At 41.4% G+C, this 20,026-nt stretch overlaps 1 protein-coding gene across 3 annotated transcripts in view; it reads left to right on the forward strand.

Moving 5' to 3' along the window:
• The window catches only part of ZNRF2 (zinc and ring finger 2), a 107,624-nt gene extending 88,305 nt beyond the window's left edge, over positions 1-19,319 (forward strand). The window contains exons 3-5 of one of the 3 annotated variants that reach the window (XM_053259658.1): positions 7,484-7,589; positions 12,473-12,550; positions 13,973-19,319. In XM_053259658.1, the coding sequence (XP_053115633.1) occupies positions 7,484-7,589; positions 12,473-12,530 (164 nt within the window). In that variant the 3' untranslated portion in view covers positions 12,531-12,550; positions 13,973-19,319. Of the gene's footprint in view, positions 1-7,483; positions 7,590-12,472; positions 12,555-13,972 lie in introns of those variants that run through there. The other 2 variants (XM_053259657.1, XR_008309522.1) reach the window with 2 other exon arrangements.
• Positions 19,320-20,026: the final 707 nt, after the last annotated feature.

Here is a 20,026-nt window from a genome sequence, read left to right on the forward strand (position 1 = left end):
TTATTTATTGGACGCTCTATAACAGTTGTTCTCTCAGTGTCTACCACATACTGAAGAGCTAAGCCAAAAGTTATTTTTAGACTCTTTCGCTTAGGGGGCAAAAGCTTTCAGGAACCACATCCCAATTTTATTTTATTTTCTGCCATTTTTTTTGGCCCTGGCAATTGTGTTTTTGGCTGCTGCTGGAATGGCTACTATGAACATAAGAACAGCCTTGCTGGATCAGGCCCAAGGCCTATCTAGTCCAGCATCCTGTTTCACACAGTGGACCACCAGATGCCGCTGGAAGCCACAGGCAGGAGTTGAGGGCATGCCCATGTGTCTCCTGCTGTTACTCCCCTGTAACTGGTACTCAGAGGCATCCTGCCTTTGAGGCTGGAGGTGTCCTATAGCCCCCAACTAGTAGCCGATGATAGACCTCTCCTCCATGAAGTTATCCAAACCCTTCTTAAAGCCATCCAGGTTGTTGGCTGTCACCACATCTTGTGTCAGAAAATTCCACAGGTTGATTATGCATTGTGTGAAAAAGTAATTCCTAACTATGGTTTCTAACTAGAAGATTCTAGAGTGAAAACAAGAAGCATTGGGCTTTGCTCTGATATGGCTGGAGGTTCCCCACCCCAAGATTGCAAACAATGAAAAACCTTGCTGGAATTTAAAGGGGGAGCTTGAGGGCTCTGTGTGTGTGCGTGCGCACATAGGTTCCATTGGACAAGGGAGGGCAAATGCCCCTGGGCCCGAAGGGTCAGGGGGCTCACAAGCAGAGGCCTCCTGGTGGGCCGCCCCACCGCTATTTCTCACATTAGAGCTGAACAGTTAGAGCCTGGAGAACGTACACATGCACCTGCTCCCTTTCTCTTCTGCAGCGGCGGGGAGGGAGAGGGGCTGCCAGAAGCTGGTGCTGCTCTTTCTGTTTGGAGGCCACAAAGCAGTGTCTCCATTGGCAACCGCACAGGGCTTGGTACGGGCTGCATTTCCCTCCTCCCTTCTTAATGGAAGCGCTGTTTCGTAAAGCGCCCTTGGATTTTCCATCTCTGGACATCGCGGCAGAGAGGGAGAAGAGACAAGCAGGTTGCCCCACCCCCTTGCGTCTGATGTAGGGGAGTGGTTACAGCACATGTGCATAGTTCCCCTTCCTGCTCTTTGTCCCCAAGCCCCAGGAAAACTCACTACGCCTCTGTGTGTGTGCGTGCGCGCGTGCGTGTAAAACAGGCCTACCTAGTGGATCCCATACTTCTCACTGGAGTTAGTGAAAGAAGCTTCTGACTGCAATGTAGAGCTCTGTGCATCCAGGGATACCCAAAACTATGAACCCAAGTGCCCTTGGGGAAGGCTGAATCCTGTCAATGCACCATTAGTGCTCCCCCACACCAGATAAATCTTCTTCATTAAAGTGGGCGTTATCTAGTCATAGATCAGACTTGGGTTTAACTGGGGAGGGGGAGAGGTAGTAGTGGCAAAAGGCACTATTCCCTCTAACAGGGATTTACAGATGTTGTTCACTACTCCTAGCATCCCCAGTTGCAGCTGGAGATTATGGAAGTTGTAGTCAGCTCAGCAGCATCTGGGAATCCCTGTTAGAGGGAACATTGGCGAAGGGCATAGTTGTCATTAGCAAGTTTGCCATGTATTTTGTCCGTATTCACTCTTCCCAAATGTTGTAGCCTTTGTACATGTTATGGTACGAGGGGAGTGTTTGGTTTGGCATTAGTTAAGGAACTAAGAAGGAATACGTTAACCATTCTGGTTTTTTTACCAGCACATTTTGTTGTGAATAGGAAAATATCTGAAACATTTATCTTTAGTTTTACAGGACTGAAGTTTTACAGTACATTTTGTACTGTGGCTCAAGTAATTAATATGTAGCATTTATAGAATATTTAGCACTTGCTTTGCATCTGATAACTCTCTCAGCAATCAAAGGATAATCTCAGAAAAATGAAGGGTTTTATTTGAAAAACAAATCTTGTGTGTAGTTCTGTATCTGGCTTCTGTCTTGTTAACTTTCACCATTGAGAAGTGAGCCTTTGGATCACCAGGGTTGATGAAAATCAAAGTTTAATTTAAAAATGATTTTTTGATTTGTATTTTAAATAATACTTTTTATTTAAATTGATTTTTTAAAAAGATATCAAAGATAGTCAAAGATATCATCATAAATATTAATCATAATTATATTCTATGAACATGTTAACAGCAGTACATAGGGATGAGAGATAACAAACCTGATCAGTCCTATTCTGCAGGTGGTGTACATGCAGCGCGCATACAGTCAAGCTCTTGCTCATCTCCCCCCTCCCCGCCCAATGCAAAGACAAAGAAGTCAATGAATGAATAGAGGATTTGCAGGGGATGGAGTAGATCTGAGCGAGGAGGAGTCTAGATATAAATGCACAGGATGGGGAGGGGAATAGAAAGTGAAACCAAAGTGAACAGAACATATTCATGCAGTCCTAAGGAAATGTTTCCCTAGTGTATTCTCCATTGTAGAAGGGAAACACCAATCATGGCAGCAGGCTGTAAAAGAGACCTGATTTGGGAATATTTTAATGAAGTTCCTGTACCTGTGGAAGAGGTTAAAAATGCAAACAGTGCAACCATGAAATGCAAACTGGTTGCCTGAATGAAACAGCATTACGTGTTTCATACATAATAGGTGTGTACCTATCATAGTGTGTTCCAACCTTCTAAAAATGAAACCTACATCTCTCTAAATATGTATTGTTATATTAGACAACAGGAATGTACTTTTATGGGAAATGATGATTAAATAGAATCTTCCTGACTAGTAATTTAAACTGTGATTTAAATCTTTAAAATTGAGTCCTTCCGTGAAGCAATTTAAATCAATTTGATTTAAATTAAATCAGTTCTGTTGGTCACTAATATTTGCAGACTTCCTCCTCCATTATAGCCTGTAACAGTCTGCATAAATGTGTGTAAACATCCTCTGTGAGCAAATTGCCAGTCATATACAGAATATGCCACAATCAGATGAGGTGGTATATACAGTTATAACCAAACACATGCGTATAGAGCTGCATTTATAATTTTGACACGTATAGAAAAATTAGTGTGTTGATCTATGAAGATATCCCCTAAGATGCAAGATAGTGCATCATGCACGTGTTTGAAAAATGTGTGAAAGTTAGTTACTGGGGAAGAACAGCTACAACAGGAAAGTATTTGGACTTTGGAAAGATGGTGGGTACATTTGAAGAGAGGGAAATAGGTGCTATCTGAGTATAGGAGTAACTGTGATACATGTGATGTTGGGGAGCCAAGCAGCAAGGCTGCTCCATTGGCTTAACTGGAACCAACTGCCATCTGGCTCCTTCCCTCCTAGAACTTCATTGGCCCTTTCATCTTGTTATGTAACTTGAAAGTTTTGGTGCTGGAATGTGCTTGTTTTGCTTTTCCCTCCCCATCCTTTTCTCCATTTTATGTCATGTTGATTAGTTTGTAAGCCTTCAGATAGAGCCTGTGTTGTTTTTTTGGCGTACTAGACTGAGGAGATCACCACATCTGTGTCTATCAGTTTTCCTCTAATAATTTTAAGAGCAAATGTCAATTACAAACCAAATTCACAGTACAGGGGAAGGGATCTTAGATTATCCCAATGAGATTTGTTTGTTTTGCCAATCTGCCATGTTTCAAGATGATAGCCATTCAAAATATAGACAAACTCCTTTGTTAACCTACAAGCCAAATTGACAACACGTGGGAGAGGAGCCTAGTTAAGAGTCACCGTTAAAATAAGTGGAAAGTAGATTCCACAAGTTAAGTCTTGTTAAATCTTTATATATTACTACATGACTCCTTATCCCATTTCTCCATGATAGGAAAATTGTTGGACAGGAAAATCAAATTTTGTTCCAGAGTTAGCCATGATTTATTAGACTACAGAGTGAATCTGTAGGTCTAAGAGTTCTTTCCCTTAATGCAAATGCCAATCTAGCTCTCCCTGTGCAAAGTAATAGAATTTCTCTTGGCTCTTAACCAATTCACAAAAGCTTGGGAAACAGATTTTGCCAGTGTGTGTTAATGATTAGAAGGAAATGGAAGATTCATATGAAGGAATAAATCTAGCTAAGAATTGCCCAGTTCTTGCAAACTGAGGAAGTTTTAACTTGTCCAGCATTTGTAAATTCGTATTTTGTCTAGGAAAGTTTTCATTACTATAACTTATTTAATCAAGTGAACATAATACCTACAAATTCTGCGGATGTGTTATGTGATGTATACTTGTCCTTATTCACCCTGAAATACTGCTCTATTATAGCAGTACATCTTGAAATGAATCCAAAGGATTTGTCATTGAAGTTGTTACATTACACAGAAGTTGTCGCACACTTAACTTAATCACCCTCTATAAAAAATATGTTTTAGAAGATATACTATACAAATAGTAAAGGCTTGAGAGTGCAAGTGCTCAATTCAGGAGGTCAGAAAAGCTTCTTACTCTGACTACTTCTTCTGGACAAATACCTGGCATGTTTGAAGGATTAATTTTTTTACAAGGCAGGCTTGCAAGCTTTCTGCATTTTCATTTGTTAGGAAATTTGGAATGAAATTTATAGCCCTTTATATTTGGAATTCTGTTTCTTTAGTGGAGGAACAGAAGACTTTTAGGGCAGAAAGTTCTTCTCTTAAATTTCTACACTCCATCCAATGTGACCTGATTTGAAATTCATTAGTGACCTTTAGTTATCACACACCTTCCCTATTTTTAACCCTTCTGAACCCATTTCCACTGTACAAGCAGATATGCCAACAAATTCTGCCCAAGCTAGGGGAAATTAGCAGATTTTGATGGGTCTCTATAGGGTCTGGTTGGCATACTCCCTTCTGCCCTGCACAGTAATACAGAGGCAGCAGGCAGCTCTGCTTTGTACTAGGATGTGCAAACAGATTTGTTTCTGAACCTGTTCGACATCGAACCAGGATGGTTTGGAATCGGACCAAACCCACCCAACCCCAGCCTGTTCAGGTGGTTCTATGTTTACATTTTCTTAAAAATAAATCTCACTCCATCTGGGGGGCTTCTCCAAGGCCGTGGGGTGTGTCTGTCCTGTGAAGGTTCCCCCTCTCTCCACCGGCCTCCATTAATGCCCAAATCGCTCAGTTTGGGTCATGATCTAGACCACTCAGAGGCCCATTGGGCATGCATGGTGGCCTCCAAGATGACCACCGCCACGGGAGTAAGGCCCGGAACGGGCTGAAGATTGCCCAAACTGAGTGATTTGGGCATTAATGGAGGCTTGCACGGGCGGAGGGGGGACCTCCAGAGACCACCAGCACCCCCCACCGCAGCCTTGGAGAAGCTCCCTAGAGGGGATGAGTAAACTTAAAAAATAATTATTTTTTGAATCATGAACCCCCCCTGGACCAGACCAAACCGTGGGTGGGTTTAGGGGTGGCAGCAAAACCAAACATGCCCAGTCCGGTTCACGTCCAGTCTGGACTTGAACCAAACTGGGCAACCTGGTTTTGTGCACACCCTAATCTGTACTGTGTAAACCACAGCCTGAGCAGGGTTTCAGTGCCAGTGCACACTGAACACTCAACTCAACCTTTAATTGGAAGTTGTCAATGCTAGATGAGATTTACACATTAGTGCTGTCTCTGCTGTGTTTATCAGGCATTCCACATGCCTGACAGTGGTGCCCAAGGTGCACTGCTGTCCAGATGTAGCACAGGAGGAATGGCTTTCTAAGGTAAGACTTGTGGAGGGGGGGCATGCCACTGCCTCTTCCCTAGTTTAAGCAAAATGGAGCAGGGGTCCAGAACTGGATTCTGCAGAATCTGGATTCTGCAAAAACCAAACACCTGGGGTTTTGAGCCCAGATTTATGATGCGGAATCCTTTTCTCAGGTCTCACAAGCCTTACCCACAAGTAATCTGGAAACCATAAGGACAACTTGCAGTCTGTAAGAGAGCAGTTGTTTAGTTTGGGTATTTGATTTTGGTTTGAAGTATACAGTGGTAGCAGTAGGAACCCTTGGGATGTGATATCTAGGGATGTGCAACAATTGATTTTTTTTATTCAATTTGTGCCCAAGACAAATCACCCCTGATTTGTTTTTTATCCAAATCTACCGCCTCCAAATCACCCCAGATTCTATTTGTATTTGCTTTGATTTGATTCGGATTTGGACCGATTCAGACCACTTAACAAGGTCCTGGGGGCACCAAATTTGGGTGGTGGGTAGGTCTCCATGGGTACTTCATTTCTTCTGTTCATTTTGACCCCACTGCTTTGTAGGTGGGGGTGGGGAATTAGTGGCATCCCATGTTCCAACTACCCCACAAGCCTCTGGGTACTCAGTTTATATTTTAGTTATTTTTGAGGTGTTTAGACACTTCGGTGTGTAATGAATCCTCATAGGGATTCATTATGAGGAAAGGTTATTAGACACCAAAGAGCCTAAATACTTAGGGGAGGGGGGGAATCCTAGCACATAAACTGAGTAGTACCCCACTGCCTTGCGGGTGGGAGTGGGTTGTAGTTGGCACATGGCAGTTGACTGCTGAAAAGACAGTCAAAATGAACAGAAGAAATGGTGTGTAATGAATCCTCATAGGGATTCATTGAGGGGAAGTTATACACCAAAGAATCCAAACACTTGAAAAATAGTGACCACACATTTTGCTCCATAATTCCACTTCTACAAGGGCTAGAGCTTAGCTTTTTTAATTATTATTATTTTTTATTAAATGAAAGCTGGGAATCTGGGAAAATTAATAGGAGGGATCTGAATCTCAAATCGATTTGAATTGAATCGGGTACGATTCAATTTGTACCCAAATCTAGCCAATGGATCACAGGGGTGATTTGTTTTGTCTCCAACTCACCCAAATCAGCTAGATTCGGGTACAAATTGATTTGTACCCAAATCCATTTGCACATCCCTAGTGATATCATTGCATGATGATGGCCAGTCTGTCAGCTGTTTCTTTTCCATGTTCTATCTGAAGGTAATAAAGGTCCCTACAGGATGCACAATATAAGCACCAATCTTAAAAATTGGGGGAAGGTTGAGAGAGCTTTCCCTATATAGATCTTACTTGAAAGATTAATTATGTGATTTTATAGACTATTATTTTGTTCTCTGCAAGCAGAATATGGTGGTATACGAACCTCATACCCCAACAGTTGAATTTGGAGCAGTCTCTTCCATCAAAGTAAGCCAGGGCTGCACAACTTTGGCTGTCCTGCAGATGTAGGAGTACAATTCCGATCATCCTGGCTGTTGGCCACTATGGCTGGGCATGATGGTAGTTATGGTCCAACAGCAGCTGGAGGGTTGAAGTTGTACAGCCTTGGAGTAAGCCAAAGCCATAGTATGACTTGATGGTGACAGTCTTGATTGAGTGCTGAAAATGATCAACCTTATTATTTTTGCCTGTTGTCTTTTAGAATATTGTTAAGTGTATGAAAAACAATATTTTTTTAAAATACTGTTTTTGTCTGTTTCTATAGAGGATGTACTGACTAAAGATGCTGGGGAGTGTGCAATTTGCCTGGAAGAGCTGCAGCAAGGGGATACAATAGCAAGATTGCCTTGCCTGTGCATATATCATAAAGGGTAAGTACATGCAACCTTTGGTCCAGCAGCCCAACATTTGAAATAGTGCTTTTGTAAAGCTAACAAAAGTGTTAAGCTCACTTTAAATGGGGTTGGGGGAGCATTATGTCAAAATTTAGTTTTATTGTGATTTTGGGGTAGTTTTATCATTGTCATTTAATATTCCAGTAAGTTTTTTCCACCCTATTCTCCTCCCTCTGCACTACCCCCTGTGGATAGCATAAGAAACTCACAAACTGCAGGAAGCAACCAGAGGGCAAATAGTTGTGAGGGAGTTGAATTGTTAAAAATATGGACTCAGTTCCATCCAGGTTTGTCAGTATTTAACACTGATGCTAAACACTAATTCTGAAGAGTGCTTCCGGTTTAGACACATTTCATGCAGAATAATATCAAACCTTTCCTTTAGTTTGTGGAGTTTTCTTATAGTTTTACATCAGTGTTGCTCTTTTTATGGCCCATCTCTACTCGGGGCCAAAGTTGGCATGCAGCACCCTTGGGCAAATACTGGGGCCTAGCATGCTGGGAGGGCCCTTTGCTGCTGCCAGTGCTGAGGTCTGCACTGAGACTGGACCCCTTAAATCTTCTGCTGGGTGCCGGAGTGTTACAGTGAAAATGCCATCTCCAGTTGCACGGGCACTGAGAAGAGTGCCACCAATGCTTGCCACCAATGCCAAGTAAGCCAGCCCACCAGGTGAGCCCCCTATGTGGGTGGGCCCTGGCAGGCTTGCCAAGCATCAGTAGTGATGGCAGTGTTTCTCTCAATGCTGGTATAGCTAGAGGTGCCTCTTTAACTTCAGCACAATGCTACAGCATCACTCTAGAGCATGACTGCACTTCAGTTCTCCAGCTGATTTTGGACTACAATTCCCATCATCCCCAGCCACAGTGGCCATTAGTTAGGGATTGATGGGAGTTGTAGGCCAACATCTGCAGGAGGTCTGAAGTTGTGCAGCCCTGCTCTAGATTGGAGTGACATCGGAGTCTGGCACGTTGTAGGGGAATTAAAATGTCACCTCCAGCTATGTTGGTGATGAGAGGCCATCATTGGCACGGCTGCAGCTGCACAACAGCAGCGGCTGTTGCCGCTTGCCATCCTGTAAACCTGCCACAGCCTACCCACCTGGAGCAGGGCCATGGCCCCAAGGCATTCTCAAACCTGGAGCCAGGCACTACTTACTGCAGTGTACCATTATGATAGTTCTGTTTTATGTAGGGTTTTCAAGTTAAAGAACTAAGATTATTCCATAGGTCTTTACTTTGTCTATATTGTATATCTGGTAATCCAAAAGTCTTCCGTTTTAGTTGAGTATTAAGGTACTTTACATTTTCACTCATGTTCTGGACATTGCGTGTTAAGGTGCACATCTTAATTTCTATGCCATATAAGCTATAAAGACTTGGTTCTGCACAGGGATAGCTTATTGCTATTTTTTCCTCTTATTAAGCTGGCTCTACAGATGCACCCATGCTTTGCCTTGGCCTTTCAGCTTGACATTGGGTTAGGGAGGAATGCATCCAGGTAAAAATTCAGCAGGTGCAACTTCCCCAATCACTTGCTACAGATGCCACTGATGGATTTCTATCTAATCCATCTCTACAAGGCACAGTACTTCCTCCAAATGCCATGTACTATATTCAATGTCCACACAGAAATTCAAGACACGTAGTTTCACACATTCCTCCAAAATAATTCTCTCTCTCTCCCTGCCCTCCCCCCACCTTCAGCCTGCTGACAATGCAAATGCTTTCTCAGCGCTCAATCTAAATGGAGGAAGGAAAAAAGATTGTTTGGTTGGAACTCAGAGCCAGCATAGCATAGTGGTTAGAGTGTTGGACTAGGACCAGGAAGACCCAAGTTTGAATCCCCATTCAACCATGAAACTCATTGGGTGACTCTGAACCAGTAATGTATCTCTCAGCCTAACCTACCAGACAGGGTTGTTGTGAAGATAAACACAAGCATGTAAACCACTCTGAGCTTCTTAGAGGAACAGTGGGATATAATTGTGTTTTTAAAAAACACCTCTTTCTGATATTGTTTGCTGTGTTTAACTACATGCCAATTCAGAAAAAGATGGGGTTTGTTTTGTTCTTTATCTATTTAAAATATGTCATTACTGTATCAAGTTTAACTGAGTTCCACAGATCAGATGACATGGCAAAATAAGTGATAATAGCTATGCAGTATCTTCTGTCTGCAAACATGCAACTAATTTTCTTTAATTAAAAGAGATATTCTGCCATTATTCATATTTTATTTTTTATTTATTTGATTTATATAAATTCATATGTGAATTCATGGCATCTTGTAATGAAATGGTAAAATATCGCTCAATAAAAGCAGCAGCATATACAATCATGTAAGCACAGGGTAAGAGATGATAATTAAAACAGGACATTCTCAGTCATAAAGTACAGTTAGGGAATCTCGCTCTTCATGTGCCTTCTCCAATTGGGAGGTTGACGGCCAGCAAAGCCATGGATCGCGGTCCCTAGAATCGTGGATGATATCTTCTGTGTCCATTTCTAGCCATTATTTCAGGTCATCCATCCCTTCCTCCTCCTTCCTCTTGATATTTTTCCTGCTAGCTTTCCTTCTAGCATTAGTTGTGGTATTTGATACTTTACTCCTCTGAGGATATGTGCACCAGTACTCCAGTATACATCTCTTGATTGTCTGTATTATTTATGTGTGTTTGCTTTCCAAAGTACTTCTTCATTTGTTCCGCTGGTCCATTTAATCTTGAGTATTTTTCTGAGACAGCACATTTCAAAGACTTCCAGTTTTTTATGTGCTTCTTGATGATCCAGGTTTCACATCCATACAAGAGAAGAGACCAGATGTAGCATTTCATCATTCTGATTCCGAGCTGCAAATCTAGTTTACTTCACTCTTGCAGAGGAAGATCTTCATTTGGTTAAATTTTATTCTTTGTCCTATGCAGCTTCAGATTTCTTTTGTTTGGTCATTATCATGATAAAGATTTTTCTCTACATAACAGTAATTTCCTACTTGATCTAGATTTTTGTTGTTGCATTGTATTTTGAAGGGAATTCTCATTTTACTTATGCACATTCTTTAAAGTTGAACAGGGAGGGAAGAAGCCTAAGATCAGGGGGCAGGGAATTCCAAAGAGTGGGCCACCACTCAGAAGGTTTGCTGATGCATCGCCATCAGCTGTGCTTCAGAATTTGGTGGGACATACAGGGAAGTCTCTCCACATGATTTTGTGGGCTGGGCAGAACTGTATGGGATGGGCAGTCCTTCAGGTAACTTGGCCTGAAGCTGTTAAGGCTTTTAAAGTTCAAAACCAGCAACTTCAATTGTTCCCAGATACACAGTGGAAACTGAATGGAATGAATGAATGAAATACTTTATTATGATCATTGATCAGTTATATATACAAACAGATGATACTACATTCAGATAAGAAGTAAATCATACAGAATACACCAACATAGAAGCTTCATGTAACATCTAAAAAGAATGGCTGGAGGTTAGCTGTTGACAGATCTTTAACAGCAGCTGCACAAAAATTGGCAACCTTGTAGGTGGTAGAAGGTTTCTTATCTGCCAGCATGGTGTAGTGGTTAGAGTGCTGGACTAGGACCGGGGAGACCCGAGTTCAAATCCCCATTCAGCCACGATACTTGCTGGGTGACTCTGGGCCAGTCACTTCTCTCTCAGCCTAACCTACTTCACAGGATTGTTGTGAGGAGAAACCTAAGTATGTAGTACACCGCTCTAGGCTTCTTGGAGGAAGAGCGGGATATAAATGAATGAATGAATAAATAAATAAAATCTGCAAGGAGGAGTATGGTATAAAATTCAGCAGTCCGGCTGGGTCTCAGTGGCAACTAGTATAATTGGGACAGTAGCAGAGTGATATGGGCCGAGTACCAGGCCCCTGCCGGAACTCTTTCTGCTGCGTTCTGCACCAGCAGGAAATCTGAAGGGATTTCAAGAACAGCTGCACCTAGAGTGCCTTGCAGAATCGAATGATGAGATAAGAACATAGGCAAGGTCTGTCTGATCCAGGAATGGATGCAGCTGGCACAACCACCAAAGTGGGCCAAAGAACCCCTGGCCACAGCTGCTATCTGGGCATTCAAGAGCAAGGCCAGATCCAGCCACACTCCCAAGCTACGAACCTGCTCTTTCAGAGGGAGTGCAAGCCTGTCTAGAATCTACAGATTACCCACTCCTAGGTCAGCAGATCTCCTAACCAGGAGAGCCTTGGTTTATCCAGATTTAATTTCAGTTTGTGAACCCTAATCTAATTAAAAACTACCTCCACACAGTGATTCAGGGCTGCCACAGCCTCTCCAGCAAGGGCTGGTGGTGAAATGTTAAAGCTTGGTATCATTGACATACCCAAGCCCCTGGTCAACCTTTGCCAGTGGTTTCATGTAGATAGAACATTGTGGGACACCGAAACCCAAAGGCTATGGTGTCAAGCAGAAGTCCCCCACCACTACTTTCTGGAAACTGACAGGAAGGAATAGAACCATTGCAAAACTCTCTAGGCAGCCTAGAAGAATATTATAGTCAATAGTGTTGAGAACTGCTGACAGGTCCAGTGGAATTGGCAAGGACACGCTTCCCTTAGAAGTGCCCAGTTTAGGTCATCCACCAGAGCAACCAAGGCTTTCTGAACCAGACTGAAACAAGATTGAAACAGATCCAGATAATTGTTCTCCTCCAGACATGCCTGTAGTCAAATCACCACCACATGCTCAGTGACAACTCTACTATAGTATGACACTTGCATTCTGCTAGTAAAACACATCTGCTTGGGAATCTTTGCTTTCAGTGGAGCCAGCTGCTGAGTAATTGTTTTATGTTTCCGCTTTAGTGTTTTTCTTGTCTCTCCTGATAGATGCATAGATGAATGGTTTGAAGTGAACAGATCTTGTCCTGAGCATCCCTCGGATTAATGATGGAGTTTCCTATTTTTGTAGGTAACTACTACTTTTTTCTTACTACTATTTAACAGGTCAAGATTAACACTGCCTCACTAACCAAATTGTAATCTAAAAGGTCAACTCAATTTAGGGGCTGGTTGCTATAATAAAGTTCTGGGTATCTCCAATCCTGTTGCTTCTGATCTTGTAATCATTTAGCCCCTTTTCGGAAGGCTGCATTCATACAATATTTACGGAACCAAATGCACTTCTCTAGTGTATTTTGCTCCTCATAGAACACACATGCTGGAAGCTTCAGACCATCAGTTCCACGATGAATGCAGGTTACTGAGATTATTGCATGCACATCAGATTTCCTGCTCTTGGAATGAAGCTTTATCTGCATTCAGGGGCAGATTGTACATTGTAGTGCCCAACCAGGACTAAAAGTAGCCGCTGTGAGTCTACATTTCCTTTGTGTTTCTTTTTAGACTTTGAGCCTTTTGGGGACACAAAACCATCTTTCATTGCTCTTGTTATGTAAACCAGTTTTAAAACTCTTTTGTTGAAAAGTGTATATAAATACTCTAAATGGTCATATTTGGAATATAAAGTATTTTTATACTCAAAACCCTACTCTAAAGGCAATAACATTGATACTTTTTGTTGAACCTTCTTGATTTTAAATGCCTGCTCTCATTGTATAAATGGTAACGGTATGAAGCTCTTTGAGTTAGACCACAGTACAAATAGCACTTCAAAGTATGTTTAAGGCTTTGCATGTAGCATTAGGGCTCCTTGACTTCTTTCTTTGAGCAGCAGCTCTCATGGGCTTCTCACAGATGGCTTATACTTGCATGATTTAAAAAAGTAGCTTGCTATACACCACAATGAATTGGCCGGGGGAGAGGGGTAGTGAAAAAATCTGACACTGTTGTGGCTGGGGATGATGGGAGTTGTAACTCAACAGCTGGAGGGCCAAGGATTGTCTACCCTTGGCCTAGCCTGTTTCAAAGGAGTATTTTGTGTTTCCCCCCACTTTGCCATAGTAGAAGGACTCTGTCTCTCTGGTTTCACTGTTAACATTCTTGGAATCGCAGTATGCTGGCTTCAAGCATAACATAAAACCATGTTTTGTTTAACAAAACCATGGTTTTGCATTATGTCTGAGCCCAATGCCTGGGGACTTGTTTGGGGCCAGTAAATCAGGATAGCTTGAAGTTGGTTTGCAATCATGCATGGGAGGTGCAAAGTGGAAAGGTATTCCTTTTCAAAATCCTCAACAAGGCACTACTAGAGGGTAATGTCAGCATTACTAGAGGCTTTTGTCAACTGTTTAGATGCACGTCCGGTATTTTTAAATCTCAACGTTTAGTGCAGAGGGGCACACCTTTCCCAGAAATGAGATTGCTGTGGTTTATGGAATGTCCTGTGCCTCTAGGAAATAACCTTTTTCTCCATGAATTTCTTTGTAGTCTCTTACACTGATCAACAAATGTAAAGGACTTGAAGTTCCATCTTCAGAAGCTAATTTGAGAGTGGACATGTGTTTGTTTTGGACCAGGAAAGGCAGAGATGGAATATGCCATGAGACAAATGATGTGAAGTTGGAGCTGAAGCCGGAGCTCAGTGTGTCAAATTCTTACTGAAAGGAGATACAGGGATTCTGAAAATGCTGCACATCCTGGAATAATCCTCTTCCCGCAGACTTTACAGACACTGTTTTGTATCTACAGGCCAAAGTTACTAATTTTCAGTTTAATTTTTTTAAAGCAGTCTACAGAAGCAGGATGTTATCACACCCTTCCTTGAATGGAAGCTTTGCTAGAACATTATATAAGGAAGGTGATGGTGCCATTCTTTGGTTGGAATCCTGCCCCTCACGGGCTGAAAATAAATAAATGGCAAACTGTGAAGTACAGTCAAACGGTGTGAACTGACTCATGGTATCTCCCACCCCATTATCAATATGCCGTTCACATTTTTTCTGTGAAAGAATGCAACATTCCTTGACTTGGGACATTTTTGTAAGTACAGCTTTGTCAGAATGCAGCCCAAAGAGCAAAATGTAACCAAGGCAGACTATTGACATTGTTGATCAGGCTATAGACTTGTTGAAATTCACATACTATGTTCATTCCTATATAAGAATACTAAAATCCACGTTTACTACTTATGGGTATTAACACAGCAGAATTTTTTTTAAAAGAGAACATAATCTAGCAGCTATGCAATTTTTTTTAATATAGGGAAATAAGAATTACCATCTCAATTGCTGCCAGTTAAGGTAATTTTAACGGGTACTTTTTAAAATGTTTCAGGTAGTTATTTTCTGGTACTACTTTACTGTCCAGGCTGCCCCTCTCTGGCCGAGTAGCCACAAAAGTCAGGCAAAATGCGGATTTGCATGGGGATGGGACCAGTGTTGACTACAACTCCCAGAATCTCCAGCTGCAATAGCTTTTGCTTGGAGATTCTAGGAGCTGTAGTCAACAACATCTGGGAATCCCTGTTAGAGGGAACACTGGATGGGACCTGGATTGACATTTTTGTGTGTATTTTTTGTTTTTAATTGATGATGATTGTCCCAATGGCAGATCATAGTAATTTGCATCTAACACCATTGGTCAAGCCTTTGACAGTGGCTAGAATTCTTTGCCCAGTTGCACATGCTTCAGCCCATTACTATTAATGGACAAGCATGCATAACTGTGCGTAGGGTTAAAGTGAGCATCTGTATTTCTTCAACCTATAATACTTTACTGCTGTGGCTTACCATAAATTGTAAAATGAGGTATCTGGGAAGAATTAGGGAAGAAGCTCACAGAGTAAAATTGGGAGTTAATATATTCATTTCCACATGGAAAGGGGGACCTCTTTGAAAGCTAATAAAATATCTTGTGAAGTTTGTAATAAGAAGGAAAATGTTTAATAAAAGTGACCGAAATTAATATTCTGTTTAAATAGCAATCTAAGCTGTATGTCATATTTCCTTATTCTGAATTCTGCTTCCCTTAAGATCATATTTTTTTTCATTTCTGTTGACTGTTATCTGTGTTTAATTTGCAAACATACACGTATAGAAACTGCTGCTGTTTACCTTGCGCAAAAATGCATGTGTGGTGTTCATGTGTGGGCATTCTTGGTACCCTGTTACTTATCTACATCCCTCAAAAATCACAGAGTGTACAATCACCAATAACTTCTTAAATGATGGTTAAAACGGTTTTACTCTCCAGTGTAGAAATGTCCTCAGTCTGTAGCCAACAACCTCTGTTGACTTGAGGAGGAGGAGGAGCAGACAGTATTGTGCATTACTCTGATTATGTTCTGTGTGCTGCTCTTCTTGGCAGAACTAGATGTTTGGCAAACACACACTTTTCAACCTTTAGTGTGCCACAAAGGGGCTGTAGGGGAGATGCAGCAGACAGGAGAAAGAATTGTTTTTCCATTACCACCACCACCACCCAGTCCTTTTGGCTTGAAAATTTCCTCTTGGAGCCCAGCCAGGGATGTGTTTCAGAGGGAAGGTGATGGGTGGGGAAAGTGTAAATATATATGTCTGCCTTTTTCCATTTTGCATGCTGGAAAAGCTGCCAAACATCGACTTCTGACATCTGAAGGAAGACATCCAGTGGTTCCTGATCTGTTTGTTGACTTGTCTTATTAAAATGGGAGAGCCTGGGTTAAGGGTGTTTGAAGCTACAGGTAGCAGCAACAGCGGTGCATTTTCTTTCCTCGGGTTCTAATTTTTCTTTGTCTGACAGTGAAGCCTTGCACTAACAGTGGTTCTGACTTCTGCAGCTCTAGCATGTAATAGCCCTTCACTATACTTTTCAGGGATATTCCTTCCCTTGAACATAAACAAACAGCCTCTGCAGCTGGTTATGCTTTTTCAAAGAGTGCTAGTGCTTTATCCCAACCTCAGCATATGGTACTATCTAAGCAAACTAGCAGTCTAAATGTGAATGTACTTGGAACTTCTACCGACGTTTCAGATTTGCCTTCTCCAAAATCTTATTTCTTATATGTGCACCTAAACATGTAAAGTCTTAATGAGTGAAAGATGTGTATCATACAGGAGCTCCTTGAAGGAAGAATGGAGTATAAACACACCTAATAATAAATCAAGGAGCCAGGGCTAACTGAGATTCTTGAGTGTGTAGTCTGCGGCAAATCTGTGTTGGATGCCACATAATGGGCTTTTTTTAAAAAAAAGCCTTGAAGTATGAGGGTGTACATGCAGAGGACTTTTCAATCAGGTTTTGATTTGTCCAAACTCTTCCAAGAAATTGGAAGCACTCCTTTATTCATCTGAAGCCTCAAGATCTTTTATTCAAATTATTCCAATCTCCTAGCAAAAGCAGGTGCCTCCAATAAGGTATGTTCATATTGTTTGCTCTATTACATTGTGTTTAATTCAGATGCCCACTTGTTTTGTCTCTTCCCTGCTCCCTATAGTTCTGTTTCCTTTTGCAGCTTTTAAACCAGAGTGGGAACTGTAACATTTTTTGCTTTGTGATGCAGACGTGCTGGTATGGAAATTCCCCACTTAACCATTGCCAACAAGTTAATCTCAGTGCTGATCTTCTTGATAGCATAACTTTGCTATTTATACTTCCTTGTCTCAGACTTTAAGCTTCAAATCTCTTTCCTCCCTACTTCCTCCTCCTAAGCCAACACACTCTCCAGTCCCAGAGCTTTCTTCTACCCTTCTTTGAGCCACACTCTTACTGACCTCAATTAGCACTACATTGCACAGACCTTGTCAGGGGAGGGCCTTTTCCCATAACTTTAGCTGCAGCCACTTCCTTCTGTCCAATTGGGTAGCTTGCCTCAGATGATCTGATACAGCCCTAAACAGTGAAACTCAGTGCAAAAGTTCAGGCCAGGTTTTCTTTCTTTCTTTCTTTCTAAGTGCAGTGTGACAGAAGTGCATTGTTCCAAATTAGCTTGGTGATGAAGCCAAATTTGTGGTTGCAGTACAGAAACTGAGCAGAAACAATGTATGTTGTTACTCTTAGAAATGTCTTGGGCTACTAGGAGGCATTCTCTGTGGAGAGTACTCTGGTATGTTAATACTGCAGTAGTTAAAATTATAAACATGTGAAGCAATGTTAGGCACTCGAGGCTTCCAGTGTATCTCGTACCAGACTGCCTTGCCTTGCCTTGACTTGAGTAGATTAGCTCTCTTCTGTGTCTGTTGAGTTACCAGTAGCCAATAACTAATAGACTTGCTCCCTGTCTCTTAAAAAGAGGTATTGTTGATGATGCACAGTGGTTCAGTCTGATGGGTTGTGTCCCCGTCCCCCCGGCCCGGTAAGGTGGTTCCTGTCTATTGGATGTTACTTCAGGAGAGGATTTTGCTTTGAATCTGGGGGCTGTAAGCACTCATTGGTAGATTAATTGCCTAAAGTGTTTCTCAGCTGATCCAATTTTAATCTATTGGTGCAAATTTTCATTGATTGTGAGAATTAAAGGTGCACTTGCTCAATTTTTGAGACGGTTTGTTTTTGGTTCCAGTGTAGGGTTATGATGGGGACTGGAAAAGGAAAATAGTAAAGATAACCTTTGCTTCGGATGAAAGTTGACTTTCATTGTTGTAAATTACTTTGCATTTCCTTCATTACCTCCAAAGACAACTATGTTAACTTTTAAATGTGGAAATGTATTTACATTAAGTAGATTAATTGGTCAAAAGGCATATGATCAACAAATTGGCTGACAGCACAAAATTTATTCACTGCAACATTTGAAAGTGTTATATAGAGTGAATCCTTGTTGAATCTAGTTCCTTTAGAGCAAGCTGTGGTTTCTGGACAAATGGTGTTTTTAAAGCAGACACCAAGGTATGATTTAAGATGATCTTCAAGCTTCTTACATTCAGGGAATCTTCTCCATGTTAACTCTTGTTCCAAAGAGACCCTGTTTATTGCAGAGGATTCTGAGTAGTGTTCAAGGTCACACTCTGCTCACATGGGGCACTGACAAGTCCTAGAGGGCCTCACTATGACTCTGGATGAACTGAGAGTACCCTACAACACACCCAGAATTTCCCTGAAGCTTTGTATTGCAAGGCAGGATTGATAGTGTTCAGTATACTGTCTTATATACTTGTCTGCCATTACTGATCTTTGCAATGAGGAATACCTGATAGACTTGCAAGGATTTCTCAGAACATGGTGCAAAAACCACTAAATTAATGGATGTATTTGTCAAAATGAGGCTGAAATCTTTCGGATTAGTACATAGGATCCCCCCCCCCCCGGCCTTGAGAAGATACAAAAATAGAGTATGAAACAGAACAAATTTGCTGACCCTACTTTGGTTTGTTTAATAATTCGTGACTAACGTTACTAGGCCCACAATCCCAAAATTGTTAGAATAAGCCCCATTGAACACAGTGGGATTTAATTCCAAGTCCTCTGATGGAGAAAAGTGCCCACTGTAAATCATCCACTCATTTCCACAACATGTTAGATGGAACTCATAGCATTTTCCCATGCAATGTTTCATGCTCAAACATTTGGTAGTGGCAATAGGCAACTAGTCTCCTTTCATTACCCTGCTAATAAACAAGAATGTAATTAATGTTGTCTAATATAGAACATGTTTGTAATTTTTTTAATTGGACGGTATGTTTTTTTTGGGGGGGGGGGGAGGGAGAGACTTAAGGTTTTTTTTAAAGGTACATCTTGTTCTTGGTCTGCCAGTATACAATCATGATTTCCCCCCCTTTTTTAACCAATCTAGGCTGTATGTTTTAACTTTCCATTTGTGTAAAATATGTACAGACATGTTAATAAATCTTTTGAAGCACAATTTCCATTATGACTGGGTGTCGTCTGAGCTTTTTAACCTTAAACAGGAAACTGGTCACAGTTCTTGAATACAACAGCATCCGGGTGAGGAGTCTTTTCTCAGATTCCTACAGGTTTTCATTGTAGTAGAAAATCTGCTAGTGAAGAAAGTGGGCTGGTCCAGACATCATGTAGAATTGTGGTTCTGTGCAAGTTCCCTGATCCTTGAGAGCATGTGTTCCCCTCCCTTCCCTGCCCTTGCAAAACTCAGCCAAATTCTAAAAAAGCAAACCAAGATCAGTTGTGATGTCCCAACCAACTTGGTTTATTGGGACCAACTTTCCTATAATAAACCTAGATCTATTCTAAACCCAAGATTTGAAGTGATTTTTGGATCTAGAAGGGGATTACCAGTTTTGTTATGATCTCTGGTTAAATCACATTATCAATGCCTCTTGATTTTCTCCTCACTGATTGTCTGACTAAACAAATATCATAGCAAAAATTCAGTAGTCCCTTAAGAGTGATCAGGGCTGACTTGTAATGTGCACTCCTTGTGCATTGGTTTAAAGTGGTGGCATTATATTCAAGTATGCAAATGTCCAACTTCACCACTTATATAAAGGTAACATGAGAGCAGTCTCAATATACTTTGACTGAATTTGAAATCAGTTTTAAAATACATTGTAATAACACCCTTTCATAGTTTGAGAAGTTGCATTTTACTTT

This window comes from Hemicordylus capensis, chromosome 6 (genome assembly GCF_027244095.1).
Source record: "Hemicordylus capensis ecotype Gifberg chromosome 6, rHemCap1.1.pri, whole genome shotgun sequence".
Lineage (NCBI taxonomy): Eukaryota > Metazoa > Chordata > Lepidosauria > Squamata > Cordylidae > Hemicordylus > Hemicordylus capensis.